Raw genomic sequence first — 14,543 nt, forward strand, 5'->3', positions numbered from 1 at the left:
TACAATGACGTAATCAAAGTACGACCTAAAGCGCCAGAGACGTAATCTTTAGGAGACCATTTGTTTATATCATGGCGTCGGTGGATTTCAGAGGTAGCTAAATCCATTATATTCTTTTTTTAGATGTGCAGTTTAATTAGTATAAAAATCTCATGTTATTTATAACTTCGAAACATCGCCTTGATTGTTTTTTTTCTGCAGCTTCAAGCTTATTCGTCTGTGCTGCAAGCAAATCTGTTAACGAGTAGCGTCTCCTTCGCTTTTCATTAGCATATTGGCTAGCATAGCTTATGCTGTCTGCCAGAGCCTTAGAATGACTTTTGGTGGTGGTTACAACAGAAAACAACTTCAAGTCATTGTAGCCTTCAGTTTTACAGTATAGTGGGTTATTCATCTTTGGTAAAGTGATGTCTGCATTATTGATAATATGGACGCTGCTCACTGGTCCGTTTAGCTGTTCCGAGTTATATTTATTCATTATCTTTATTCATGTATCCTAACATCTGATAAATATACTGGCAATAGAGAAGCATATAAAAGATGAAGCTATATTATGTAGTTTGATTTTATTTGATATAAAATCAAGAAATACAAATAGCTGCTCTGTTTGAGCATTATTTCGGATCTGCTGAGGAACTCAGCTCTCACAAAACGCAGGTTTCACAGTGAGATAAGTCATTTGTTATTAGTGTCTTGTTATTACCTGAAATAAAACCTTTTATTATGAAAAGCCTAATCATGTTAATCAGGAAACCAGAATTGCCGTCATGTTTCCTTCATAAACATTTGACCCATTTTCGTTATCAGGTTGTGTTAATACAGACTCAGTTCCTCAATTATATTCATACCCCCCCCCCCCCCCCCCCCACACACACACACAGAAACACACACATGCACACAAAAAGAAGGCATCTATATAGTTGTTTAACAAGACATTTTCATCAATAAAATGCTATCAGTATTGACAATATCCATGTCGAGCTGAGATGTGATTTCATCCCTAACATATAAATGCACTCACAGTTATTTCTCAGGCAGCATCAGTTAATAATATAATTTCGTAAATTGAATGCTTGTTTAATTTCCAGATAACCTTCTCGGGATATCCTGGGTGGACAGCAATTGGGTACCAGGTCTTAATCCTGGAAATGTGCTGGAGTACTTTTCTGACAGAAGCAACCCTTTTTATGACCGTACCTGCAATAATGAGGTAGTGAAGATGCAGCGGCTTACCGTGGATCATCTGACGTAAGTTTGTTTTATAGATGGAAATTTGATACAGAGCAGTGAAAAGGTTTTTAAGAATATTACATTAAGTGTTATGAAGTGAGACATTCTGATCAAAATCATATTGCCAAGTAGAGCCCAAACACATACATACAGACAAGTAATACTATTATAATATTGCTACATCTGCCGATTTGTGAAAACATTGCTTCTGTCTCATTTACAGTCAGATGGTGGGAGTTGAATACATCCTTCTTCATGCTCAGGAGCCAATTCTTTATATAATCCGTAAACAACAGAGGCAGTCACCGACACAAGGTGAGTTCCAAACACTCAAGCCGTTATTTGTTAGATTTGTAAAGTCTTCATTTCACATCAGTTGAATTTCTGCTTCTCTGTTCATACTACAGTGGTTCCCTTGGCTGATTACTACATCATAGCAGGAGTCGTGTATCAGGCTCCAGACCTGGGAACAGTTATCAGCTCTAGAGTGGTAAAAATATTCATTGTAATTCTGTAAAAGATAGGTTTGTGTAACATTGATTTAAAAAAAAATCAGTGTTATTTATATTAATCATATCTGTTTTTAGCTTTCCGCTGTACATGGAATCCAGTCTGCTTTCGATGAGGCCATGTCATATTGTCGCTATCACCCATCCAAGGGATACTGGTGGCACTTCAAGGACCATGAGGAGAGAGGTAAGCGGTTTGGAAGTTTACAATTTAGATGTTAAAGTTCTGATTATCAGTTATGTGATGTGATCACAAACACTAGCAACAAAGAAGGAGCCAGAACCTGTTTTCCTTGTTTATTTAAAATAATGACTTTGACAGAAAGTGATTAACATGAATCTCTTATACAGAAAAAGCCAAACCAAAGACTAAGAAGAAAGAGGAGCCTAGCTCTCTGTTTCAGAGGCATCGCGTTGACACACTCCTTTTGGACCTGAGGTCAAAATTTCCACCAACTTTCTATCAGGTACTGTCAGCTATTGTCCAGCTTGTTCATTTGAATTTTGAGTCTAAGAGGAGTCAATCGTATTGATTTTGTTCTGTTTTGCTTTTCTCTGAACTTTTAGCCTAAGCCTGGTGAGAAGCCCATTCCAGGTATGATATTTAAAACAGTTTTTTGTTTATAGATCATTATGATATATAATAAGAGTCTATCAGAGTCTGTCTGGAAGTGCTTAACACTCTGCAGATTACATTGCTTTTACTTTCAGAATTGAATTCATGTTGTTTGATTAAACTAAAAGAAAATCAATTAGTTTTTCTGCTGAATATTTCAATTTTAAAATCAGTTAAGTTTAGTTTTTAATGTCTGTCCTTCAAGGCCAAATTCTTGAGTTTACTTTCAACTACAGGCTTTTGTTTTGCAGTTGAGGTGAAAAAGGAACCTGAACCTCCCGCAGAAACAGTGAAGCAAGAGGAGAGGGAGCAGGCAACCAAGTCCTCTGCCCCGGCTCCACCTAACAAACCACCTCCTGAGAAAAGAGCAAGACTGCAGTGACAGCCATATTTGTCAGACACTGGGAAGGTTGCGCACAGCTCTGCAAAGTCCTACATCACTCACTGGGAAAATGACTTGAGACATTTGTGTTACCTCCCCAATTCTCTGCTTATTTGATCAATTTTTAGAATACTGAAAATAAAAGGAGTCAGTTGTTTATGTCAGTGTTGGGACTCCTTTTACGCTGCAGCATTAGTCCTGTGCCCTTGATAGGCTTCAAGCAGCTGTAGCACAAACAAGCAATTTGAAGTGGGGGAGGATTTTTTTTTTTGATGATGATAAGCTGACATCAGCATCGGTGTCAGCTTACTGTCAACATCATCTTAATGTTTCTGTTGTAGTGACTTCAGAGGATCATTTAATTCGCTGTCTGCTTTACAAACAAGATGTGTCATCTCATCTGCCAAGCAAATGGCCTCTAGACCCGAACATGGCTTGTTCATTTCAGACACTTTCATCTCCTTCGGAAGAAATGCCCTGCTTTTGTATGTTTTTTTTAATATACATTAAATGGTATTGATTAATGTGTTCTGATCTGTTTAATTCTTAACATTTAACAGGCTTCACATTTATTTGATCCGTTTTTCTTCTGTTTTATTTCAACCTGTAATTACGATTCGCTGCACTGTAGCGTTTTTCCTGTCCTGCGTCAACCCTGATTTCTTTATATCATGCTACTTTGGATGATGGCTGCCTTTTGTTCTGTTCCCTGTCAAGATTATCTCACACTGCATCATCTGGTTTCTGGGGCTTTTGTTGTGTGTTTTGTGTGACACTTTACACTTTTACTTATTGGAAACAAAATGTAAAGAAATGAGGGGTGGAATTTTGCACATTACTGTATCTGTGCCTGATTCTTATTAATCTCATGATCTGGGTTCATGGGTGGTTGTAGGTTTATTCATTCGTCCCATTTTGTACCTGATTACACTAATTTTGAAGGATTTGTGATAACTGGCAATGAGTCCTTCACATTTCTGTGGAGGACTTTTTGAACCACTCTTCATTGAACAACACAATCACCTCAACTTGCTGGTGTGTTTCAGGTCATTGTCTTACTGTATTAGTCAAGTATGCTTGAGCTTTGGTGCACAAACTGGCTGGACATTCTCCTTCAGGATTTTCCGGTAGAGCGCGGTGTTCATGGTTCGATCAATTACAGGAAGCAGTTCTTTAGATATGCTGCGTTCTTTTGTGACCCGGATGAGTCATTGAACCCTTAAAGTAATTTTGGTACCTTGGCTACTCCTGGGAAGGTCCACCGATGTTCCAAGTTTTTTCCATTTGTGAATAATGGCTCTCACTGTGGTTGGCTGGAGTTTCTAAGCCTTTGAAATATCTTTGTAATCCTTTCCAGGCTGACAGATATCGGTGACCTTGTTTCTCAGTTGTTCCTTTAGATCATGACATGATATGTTGCTTTTTAAGATCTTTTAACCTACTTCAGTTTGTCAAATAGGTTTTATTTTGGTGATTTCTAAATTCGTCCGGTCTGGCTGTAATCAGACCTGGGTATAAGTAGTGAAATTGAACTAAAAATGTGCAGTTAATTCATGGTTTAACAAAAGGCTTCTTACTTTTTTACAACACCATATATATTAAAAGTGGTTGGAGGTCACCCCACCTTGACTAGTTACCACAGAAAAACAGACATGCCATATTTCACCATGTGGGACCAGGATTTTTGTTAGTTGGAGAGAATTCGCGTACCATTTTGCATTCATAATGTAGCAGGTATTTTTTTAACCGACAGGTGTCGCCATTTAGTCATATTTAGTATAAAGCTCCATATATGTGGCTGATTTTAAAAATTTTATTTCATACGTTTATGCTCTCTGCCATCACCCTGTTGAGTCACAATCAAATAAACATGCCTACTCACTGAAAAATATAATTTTCCAATAAGGAGAGCGGGTGAAAACCAGAGGGGTGAAGACACAAAGCTTATACGTCTTATATTTAATGTAAACAGTACCGATGCCACGAAGAAGAACTTCCTCGCAGGGCGTGGTGGGATAGCAGTCTTCCTCAGTGGAGGACTGAACAGTGCCCCAGCTGGCTGGCTAGCTGCAGAGAGAAGATGGCTGCAGAGGGGATTTTCAGGCCAGTGTCTGAAAACAGAGCGCCGTTTGTCATGTTGAACGACGACTAGCCCCAGCGTGTCACCCCGGTTGTTGTGTCGGTCGGTTCCGCCTGGATTCGTCGGAGGGGATAAAACAACATGGGGTCGCAGACTTTGCAGATCCTGAGGCAGGGGGTCTGGGCTTCAATCACAGGCGGATGGTACTACGACCCAGATCAGAATACGTTCGTCAACGCTTTACATCTCTACATCTGGCTCTTTCTGCTATGTTTCCCCTTCACGCTGTACATGGTGAGCCGCTTTGTCTCCTTTTTATTTTATTTTATTTATTTTTACCTCATAGACTGGTATTTCTTTATGTATTTGTCATGACTGTTGACAGCTTAAGTTAACCAAACCAACTGTCCGTTAGGTTAGCAGCCACAGCTCACTAACGGTCGGTCTCGGTCTATTATCTGGAGCGGAGACAACGTACACTCATATTAAACTAAGGAAACGCAGTGGGATATTTGAAGTATAGTGGGATTATCCAAATTATCCATTAAGCAAAAGCATTTCTTAGCAAATAAACCTTATTCTGGTGGAGACGTTAACAAAAGAGCCTTTAACTCCTTCAGGTTTCAGTCTACTGTCCATCAACTAGATCGTACCTAAACGCTCTTTTGTTCATATTCTGTGTTTCGGTTAAGGTCCACTTGGATATTTACACTGTGTGAGGCTGTAATCAGTGAATTTATTTTCCCTTCCCCCATCTTTATCTATTTGTTGTCCTCCGGTCGGCAGTGATTTTCGGTATCACCAGTTTTCAGAAGCTACCAGCTGTGACTGTAGGAGCACAGTTCACAAGGATGTTAGCAGTGATCTTCCCCGTGTAAAAGCCCAGGAATCAGAATCATATAGCTAAGAGCCGCTTGTTCAGTTTTTTTTTTATCTCAAAATGTCTTTGTTTGCGGGTTTCCTAAACGGCTTTACTTTCTGAAGGTGCTCTTTTCTGTTGCACGTCAATAAAAGGTTGCTTGCCAAACTTTATGTCCTGCACACATAAAATGCACATTTATAACTGCTGACATGATTATGAATGTCTGTGTGCTCACTTCTATATAAAGAAACTGGGGTGTTTGAAATAGGTTTGTGGTTTCCTTTCTATTCCTGGAGTGGAAATGCTTTGGTCAGCTCTGTGGTTTATATTGAGCCGCAAGTTTGAGTTGCGCCGCTGCTGTTTGTGAGAGCTACAAGCAGATGCAGGAGGATATCTCAAGGACAAGAGAGAGCCTAGAGCCCATCTAGTCACCTCTTTCTGTAATAGCCTCCTTGTCAGCTGCACTAAGCAGACATAAAATTCATAATCAAATCTTAAGACACTGCAGATGCGTCATAAATAATTGGGACAATAGGTGCAATAATGTAATTATCTTTTTTAGCTGCATTTAGCAGAGCTCATTTTCTCTGTGGCAGTGCTTGGTTCCAGTTCACGGGTTTATAAATGATGTGTCATCGTGTCTGAATGTCCAAATTTAATCAACATCACTCCTGGGCTGCTGAGATAAACACAGGAAAGAAAATGGATATAAAATGCTGTAACATGGGTAAAAACGAAACCGTAAGAGGGTTGTCTATATAACCTTTTTCCCTACTTCTTCCTCTACTTCCAGGCCCTACCGCCAACCATGGTGATAGTGGGAATCTACTGTGGTGTGATTGCTGCCATGTTCCTGCTGCTGAAGACGGTGAATTACCGCCTCCACTATGCCTTGGATGAGGGGGAGGTGGTGGAGCATCAGGCTAAGGAGAATCAGGGGAGCAGAGGTGGCACAGAGGGGGCAATTGATGGAGGCGTGACCCGAAGGGAGGACAGCAATGGCCCAGGGTAAGTTCACGTTATAGTCTGTTGGCGGATTTAATATCTGGAGATGGAGCACTGTAGTGCACAACTGATAAAATATTCTGTAGAGGATGTGCCAGATCATTAAGCAGAAATAAATTGCACTGTAAGAGGAGCAGTGTTGGGACTAACGCGTTATAAAGTAACGCGTTACAGTAACTACATTATTATTGTGGTAACAAGAACGGTAACTAGTTATTATGCCAAAATCAGGAACACGTTAGTCATTACTGGGATTTAGATAGGGTCGTTACTTCGTGTGGTGGCTATCGCGGAGCTTCCACATATTCAGTAACATTAGCAAGTGGTGGAGGCCAGCAGGTGGATGAGAGAAAGGGGAGGCAAGAGGAGAGACCCGAGGTGGCCGCCGGTCCGAGTGTGAACTGAACTTCAGGTAAGAAGTTATGACCTGCAGTCTATCTGGGTCAGATATAAACCAAGTGTAGGTGGAGCTTATTTTCGTTATTCTGACTTTTTCCGTACTGGGTACTAGCTAGCATGATGGAGTTTCTATACAGCTGGGTGGGTGCCATGATGTTACTGATGTTAAACTTTATTTTGTTCATAAGGTTAATTATTAGAGTTGCCAACCATCCCGTAAAAAACAGAATCGTCTCGTATTCAGAGAAAATATCACGCGCTTCGTATTGAGGTGAAAAGGAACACAGTTTGTCCCGTACTTCAGCTACAATAAAAAAGACACAAAGCTGGAGCTGCACAGCTGCCTCTTCTTCTCTCATCCTCTCACCCTCCTTCTCCTGTTTCTACTTCAATCATGAAAACTGATCAATGATCAGCTGATCGGCTTTTCTCTCGTTTGTTTATCGCCCACTTTGCGCCAGAAAGAGGAAACCAGCGGAGGTCGCGTTAAACAACAGCAGCACGTTTAAGCTTGATCAGCTTCTGTTAGAATTTATTCAATATTAATTTCTAGTATCAGCTGATGTTTGCTGGAGCCACAGCTGTAAAAGCTGGTGGCCATGTTATCAGTTTGGTTATCTGGTGAGAGGGAAACATGAAGATGAAACCAGGAGATGTCCTTACTGAATCATCAGAGCTGAACAGGTGATGGAGAAACAGGTTTACCCTTTAGGTGACATGAATGAGTTGAAGGGAAGTTATCAACTGTTTCTGGGAGACAAACAACACCAGGAGCCTTTTCTTACAGTTGACAGCTGGTAACTGTGCAGGGGCGGCTCTAGCAAAGTTTTGCCAGGGGGCAGGTAGGGCATTAACAGGGAGAGGTGGGCACAAAGAAGTACTTTTCTTTCTTATTCTCATTTAAAATGTCTAGCTTTTAAAAAATAATTATCTGAATCTTACAACAAATGATTGATAGATTGATACATATATACCATCAGAACAGTGTACATCACTGTCACAGCAGCGTTTGTTTTCATTCAAAGGCTTTATGATTTTTCCTATAATGGCCGGCTGGTCTCTTCAATCATGAAAACTGATCAATGATCAGCTGATCGGCTTTTCAAAATGCCCGGGCCAATTTTTTGTCCCAAACCAGCCCTGTATGCAGCTCATCTGCAGTCTGGTGTTACCTACATTTTCCTATTCGGAAGGCAGAATTTCCGAGTTCTGAGTACAATCGAAAGCACCACGACTGCAGTTTTTGTGTTGGATGTAAAAAGTGCACGTGTCGCTGTGACGTAGACTAGAATCATGGCAGCAGTCAATGACGGTCCAGGCGTGGAATTTCTCTCGTGGAAATATGCACATTATTTTTTTCTTTCTATTGGTAGATGGCACAGTGCACTTGTGGCAAGTAAGCAAGCTAGAAGACTGGCAAAGTTATGGAAGCAACACATTAACAAGAGAATTCTGAGTAAAACCAAAGTTACTTTCCCTAGTTACTCGTTACTTTGAAAGTAACGAGTAACTTGAAGTAACTGAGTTACGTTTGATACAAGTAACTAGTAATGTAACTAAGTTACTAATTTAAAGTAACTTACCCAACACTGAAGATGAGTGATCAGAACGTGTGACTGACTTTAAGTGATCAGTCACTTAAAGATCATGTGATCTGTCATTGTCTAATGGAGCTGAGGAAGGAAGTCTAGAGTAGGGATGATTCTGGAAAACACACAAGTTACTCAAAGGTTAGCTGGGTAGCTGCTTTAGGTTGACTTCACTTCAAATTATTAAACCATACATGCTGACACCACTTCAGGAAGTAGCTTTTAAACAAACCGTTTAGTGACATTTAATTTCTCCTCAGCTAAAACATCTGTTATGTGGCGCTGTTCTAAAAACCATTGCAGAGTTTTCTATCCGTCTCAATAATATTGCCAACATTTAAGTTTAGATTCATCCAGAACTATTGTGTTTTTCTTTAAAGCTTAACAAATGTGTTGGATGCATTTTCTGGGCCATACATTTCTATGAAGCTGATTTTTTTTATTTTATTTTATTTTTTTAATTCTGTCTGTAAAACTAGTGTTACTTACATTAGCGGTCTGTTTCATCCCCTCCATTTTCTGGTTCATTTGTGTGTTGGTTTTGTTTTGGCACGCTACCAGCACTTGTAGGCCAGTGAAGTGGCGTGAAAGTGTTGGCAGGAAGATTCATCATGTCTCCCACATGTTTGCTTTAAAGTACAAACCAAACGAGGGAGTACTCCTTAAAGGGAAAAAGAAAAACCTCCAGAGGGCTACCAGTTGACAAAAAATAGAGGTTTTACAGTTATTGCCATGTGCTTTACACAGCATGCACTGGGTTTTATTACTTCTTTTCCTCCCAATTTATTGGATCTGTCATATTGGCAAAGCTCTGGAAGCAAGCGTCATTATTCAGCAGCCATCTTGAAATGCTTTCAGGCACTTATTTGGTTAGTTATTTTGAAGCATTATCTTATTTAAATGTAATTTCAGTGTTCACAGTGACATAAACTAAAAAAATGTTAAGATTATTTCTCATTGGCCGCATAAATCTACACTTATCTTCAACAGTACAGGTGTATATGTGCTTTCAATTAATCCCCACCTTTGTGGGGATACGTTTCATCAGTGTTAATATTAAGAAACAGTAGTACATTGTAGGAGTATATTTACTGACCACTTTGTTACTAGTTAAAAATGCCTTGTTGGTGGCAGAGTTAAGAGGAGATAAAGAAAAATCAACATGAACTACTAACATAACCACTAATTGAAACCAAGGTATGCAGAAGAGCATCTCTGTACACACAACACTTTGAGTCTTGAAACTGATGGGCTACAGCAGCAGAAGACCACACCAAGGTCCAATCCGGTTGGCTGTGAACAGGAAACTGAGGCTAGAATTTACACAAGCCCACCAAAATTGGAGAACAGAAGATTGAAAAACTTGACCTAGTCTGATTAGTCTCAATTTCTCCTGTGAGATTCAGCAGATGGGGTCAGAATTTGGTGTAAAAACCACTGATACATCCTAACTTGTATAAGTGGTTTTTGGCTTGTGGTGATGGTGTAATGGTGTGGGGGATATTTTTCGCGCTCCTTAGTAGCAGTTGAGCATTATTTAGCTGCCGCATGCCAGGTTTCTAACATTAGGTTTAGCTCTCATTCAGAGTGAACAAAAGCCACTGAGGTTTCAGCCTTTTACTGCAAATGACTTGAAGAAGTGACTCATACTCACATTCCAGAAGCAGTGCTTAGCAGGATGCTGGGACAGGGGAGAGGCAAAAAAAAAAGAAAGAGAGAATGAGACCTCTCAACCAGTCATAGCTTTGCCCACACATCTGGAACAGCATTCCAGGTTGTTTGAGTTTGCAGTGAAGCCGACAAGCTCAGATGACATTCATTAAGGTGTTTTTTCTTCTCCTTCTTCTTCTTTATTTCCTCTTCCACCTTCTACATGTTGTGGTTGATTTCTTTCAGTGTTGTTTTGTGGTCTGACCTGCTATGATGCAGTTTTGGCATATGGAAATGATTTATATCCCTGGCAAGTTGTTTGTTTCTACATACCATCTGGTTAAATAAGCACGTCTGGGCTAAATATAGACCCAGAAAAAAAAATCATGGATGCTTTCATCTGTTTTCTCTCTGTGGAATTTCAAAGCCTGTGCAAAATATTTAAAATAAAGGCCTGTTTAAGAAGTTCACATGGTGTGTTTTCCCTAAATTGAAGCTGCTGCTATCTTCTTTCTGTTTGAATGAAGGAGATAAATGGCATGTAACAGGGCTGAACAATCTTGGTGAACTCAGTAGTTTCTATCAATGTGCATGTGTTTGTGTGTCTGCAAAGGGACCCTGGAGGGGGTATTGAGATGGCAGACTTCATCCGACAAGAGACTCCACCAGTGGACTGCAGTTCCAGGAACTCCTATATTGGGATGGAGTCTAACCAGCAGGTAAGCAGAGCACTGGCCTGCTGCACACTGTGTTCCATAACTAGCTGAAAATAAAAGGATCCTGATTGTCAAGTCCCTTTGCCCCCTGTATTACTTTCTGCAGACCTTTCATTAGATTTATATTTAATAGCTTGCTGATCTTCAATGTTCCTACCAGCTGTTTATTCAAATCCAAGTTACTACATGTTGCGGCTTATTATGATAACCTTTTGGATTCTAGCTTGTACAGCATATTTTGGATGTTTTTCAATCTAAACAATTAACAATTCCAGATTTCCACAGGAAAGTTTTGCTGTGTTGCTGCCAAGTGGGAATACAGTGCAATGTTGCACTCAACTCATGTAATACTGTCTACTGCTATAAAGCAAATTGCTAATTGTGTGGCGTTATATTCAAGAGAAGAGAGAAGGGAGACAGCAGGGAGTTTATTTCCTATTTACAGCATGGGGAAAGCAATGTGTTTATGCACCAGTATAAGTGCACCGCATCGCAGCTGAGCTTATTTACATTTCATTGAATGCTAAAAGAAATAACCACAGAAGCAGCAGAAGCACTACTTTCCTTACGGTCCCAATAGTGAATTTTGAACAAGGGTTTTCAGAAAAAGCCTGTTACTGATATTGCATGTACATACTTTTTCTACAGATTGTCTTATTGTTATCTGTATTGTGCTTCTAGTAAGCAGAGCTATTTAGCAGGGCATGCTAAGTTCCATCCATCCATCCATCTTCTTCCGCTTTATCCGGGGCCGGGTCGCGGGGGCAGCAGCCTAAGCAGAGAAGCCCAGACCTCCCTCTCCCCAGCCACCTCCTCTAGCTTATCCGGGGGAACACCAAGGCGTTCCCAGGCCAGCCGAGAGATATAAGCGTGTCCTGGGTCTGCCCCGGGGCCTCCTCCCGGTGGGACATGCCCTGAACACCTCACCCAGGAGGCGCCCAGGAGGCATCCTTGTCAGATGCCCGAACCACCTCAGCTGGCTCCTTTCGATGTGGAGGAGCAGCGGCTCTACTCTGAGCCCTTCCCGGATGGCCGAACTTCTTACTCTATCTCTAAGGGAGAGGCCAGCCACCCTTCGGAGGAAGCTCATTTCCGCCGCTTGTATCCGTGATCTCGTTCTTTCAGTCACTACCCACAGGTCGTGGCCATAGGGTGAGGGTAGGGACGTAGATCGATCGGTAAATTGAGAGCTTCGCTTTTACACTCAACTCTCTCTTCACCACAACAGACCGGTACGGCGTCCGCATCACTGCAGCCGCAGCACCAATCCGTCTGTCGATCTCCCACTCCCTTCTCCCATCACTCGCGAACAAGACCCTGAGATACTTGAACTCCTCCACTTGGGGCAGGAACTCATCCCCGACCCGGAGTGGGCACTCCACCCTTTTCCGGCTGAGGACCATGGCCTCAGATTTGGAGGTGCTGATCCTCATTCCCGCTGCTTCACACTCAGCTGCGAACCATTCCAGTGCGAGCTGGAGGCCATCACCCGATGAAGCCAACAGAACCACATCATCTGCAAAAAGCAGAGATGAGATTCTGAGGCCACCGAAGTGAAAGCCCTCTAAGAATGCTGGGTACTCTGAACTGTCACTCGGCGCATAAGCGCAGATGACAGTCAGGACCCTGGGGCGCAGGGAACAAACCCTCTCATCCACCGGGAAGAACCCCAACATACAGGCAGCAAGCCGAGGGGATATTAGAATACCCACCCCAGCCCGCAGCCTCTCACCAGGGGCAACTTCAGACTGAGACAGAGTCCAGCCCCTCTCCAGGAGACTAGTTCCAGAGCCCAAGCCATGCGTAGCGGTAAGCCTGACTATATCTAGCCGGTACCTCTCAACCTCACACACTAACTCAGGCTCCTTCCCCACCAGAGAGGTGACATTCCATGTCCCAATTGCCAGCCTCCGCTCCTGGCCGCCGCCCGGCACACAATGCACCCAACCCCTAGGGCGCATCCTGCGGGTGGTGGGCCCGCGGGAGGGTGGGCCCATGTCCCCTTTTCGGGTTGTACCCGGCCGGGCTTCATGGACTAAGGCCCAGCCATCAGACGCTCGCACTCGGGCACCCTCCCCGATCCTGGCTCCAGGGCGGGCCCCGGTAACCCTATCCCGGGCAGGGTAAACTGTTCCCTCGATTTTTTTCCTCATAAGGGTCTTCTGAGCATGCTAAGTTATTTTACTTTTGTTGTTGCTGGACTAGAAGAAGCAACTGTTGGGGTGTGTGTGTGCATATGCACTGGAGTGTTTTCCTTAGGAATGATTTATTTATTTATTTATTTTTTACATATTGCTGTCAGGCTGGTATCTCCTTTAATACTCAAAGTTCTTTAGCTCCCTTATTCTGTGAGATATATTTAACCTCTGAATCCCCATGGGTGCTGTGTTCTGTGTCTTTGTACTGTATGTCCTTGAGTCTCTAATCAGCCTACACATTCTGCTCAGCTGCTGTGTGGCAAGTTGGAAGACAACCCAAAACTCTTTTTTTTTTTTTGACAGTACACAGGCATTAGCTATTTGTAATACACAAACGGTGTCTTCTTAGAGATGTCATATTCTTTAAAGATCACACTTTGTCAGATTGCTTGATGAAAATGTTGATGCAGAAATAAGCTTCTGATATCCTGACCACCTTTCCTTTTGAAAGATAAATAGCTTAACTTATCTTTTCATTCAAATTTCAGATAGCATCTTCACATCGAAGAGCAACAGTTGCCAAAGGTAATATGCCACACAGCTTTCTTCTGTGCCTATTCAACTTAAAAAGAGCAAAAGAGAAAGAAGTGACGTGTTACAAGTAGGGTTGGTTTAAAAAATCCTTTGTATGTAACACATGTTCTGACTGTGGAAGAACCACATCCTTAACCATGATTCCCCCCCCCCCCCCCAAGCTGCTCAGGAGATGCAGCCTGACTCAGCATTGCTGTGACCTCAACAGTCACACCATGATGAGGCAGCTTTGGACAGGCACTGCTGGCTTTGAAAAAATGGGAAGGGGGGGGGGGGTTATACATTGTAAGACCCAGCATGGGAGTCATTCTCTGAGAGCACATTATTGAAACACAGAGATGAAGACAACAACTGAACTTGTAGCTGTGCTAGGGGGCCATTGTACTGAGTGTTTGAGTGAGGCGCCTGCGTCGCCTGAATAATTCAGTGAGTCTGTTTGATGCCATTCTAATTAGCTGGCAGTTTGTGATGAGACTAAATGGTCTGAAGTGGGACAAGGGCTCTGCAGGGATTTAGTTTTTTAATCTCCCCTCCCCTTTACTGTACACTTAGACAGTTTGCCACAGACTTCCAGGAAGTCATGGCAACTCCTAAAAAAACCCTTAACGTTTCCAAGACAAATCCTAACAGTTACATCTTTGTTCAATTGTTATCTTGTGCTGTCATCAGAGCATTCAAAGAATCTATTCAGACTAGCTCATACCTCCATTAAGTGTGGCCTTTCCCCATAAACAATTAGGGAAACCTCCCAGAAAAAGCATTTCTCAGTGCAA

At 42.0% G+C, this 14,543-nt stretch overlaps 2 protein-coding genes across 9 annotated transcripts in view; both read left to right on the plus strand.

Moving 5' to 3' along the window:
- The first annotated feature begins 40 nt into the window (after positions 1-40).
- On the plus strand, positions 41-3,261 carry med6 (mediator complex subunit 6). The gene is made up of 8 exons (XM_087832847.1): positions 41-93; positions 1,089-1,248; positions 1,454-1,545; positions 1,638-1,720; positions 1,818-1,926; positions 2,091-2,206; positions 2,307-2,334; positions 2,607-3,261. Exons 1-8 carry the CDS (start codon positions 72-74, stop codon positions 2,735-2,737), a joined length of 741 nt encoding a protein of 246 aa, XP_087688973.1. The 5' UTR covers positions 41-71; the 3' UTR covers positions 2,738-3,261.
- Positions 3,262-4,772: 1,511 nt separating this feature from the next.
- pcnx1 (pecanex 1) overlaps positions 4,773-14,543 on the plus strand; it is a 37,125-nt gene continuing 27,354 nt past the window's right edge. For all 8 annotated transcript variants that reach the window (XM_087833222.1, XM_087833223.1, XM_087833225.1 and 5 more), the window contains exons 1-4: positions 4,773-5,111; positions 6,473-6,687; positions 10,936-11,041; positions 13,725-13,761. In XM_087833222.1, coding sequence (XP_087689348.1) covers positions 4,959-5,111; positions 6,473-6,687; positions 10,936-11,041; positions 13,725-13,761 — 511 coding nt within the window. In that variant the 5' untranslated portion in view covers positions 4,773-4,958. The remainder of the gene's footprint in view (positions 5,112-6,472; positions 6,688-10,935; positions 11,042-13,724; positions 13,762-14,543) is intronic.

Source organism: Neolamprologus brichardi, chromosome 19 (genome assembly GCF_056152115.1).
Source record: "Neolamprologus brichardi isolate AB-2024 chromosome 19, ASM5615211v1, whole genome shotgun sequence".
In the NCBI taxonomy this organism is placed as follows: domain Eukaryota; kingdom Metazoa; phylum Chordata; class Actinopteri; order Cichliformes; family Cichlidae; genus Neolamprologus; species Neolamprologus brichardi.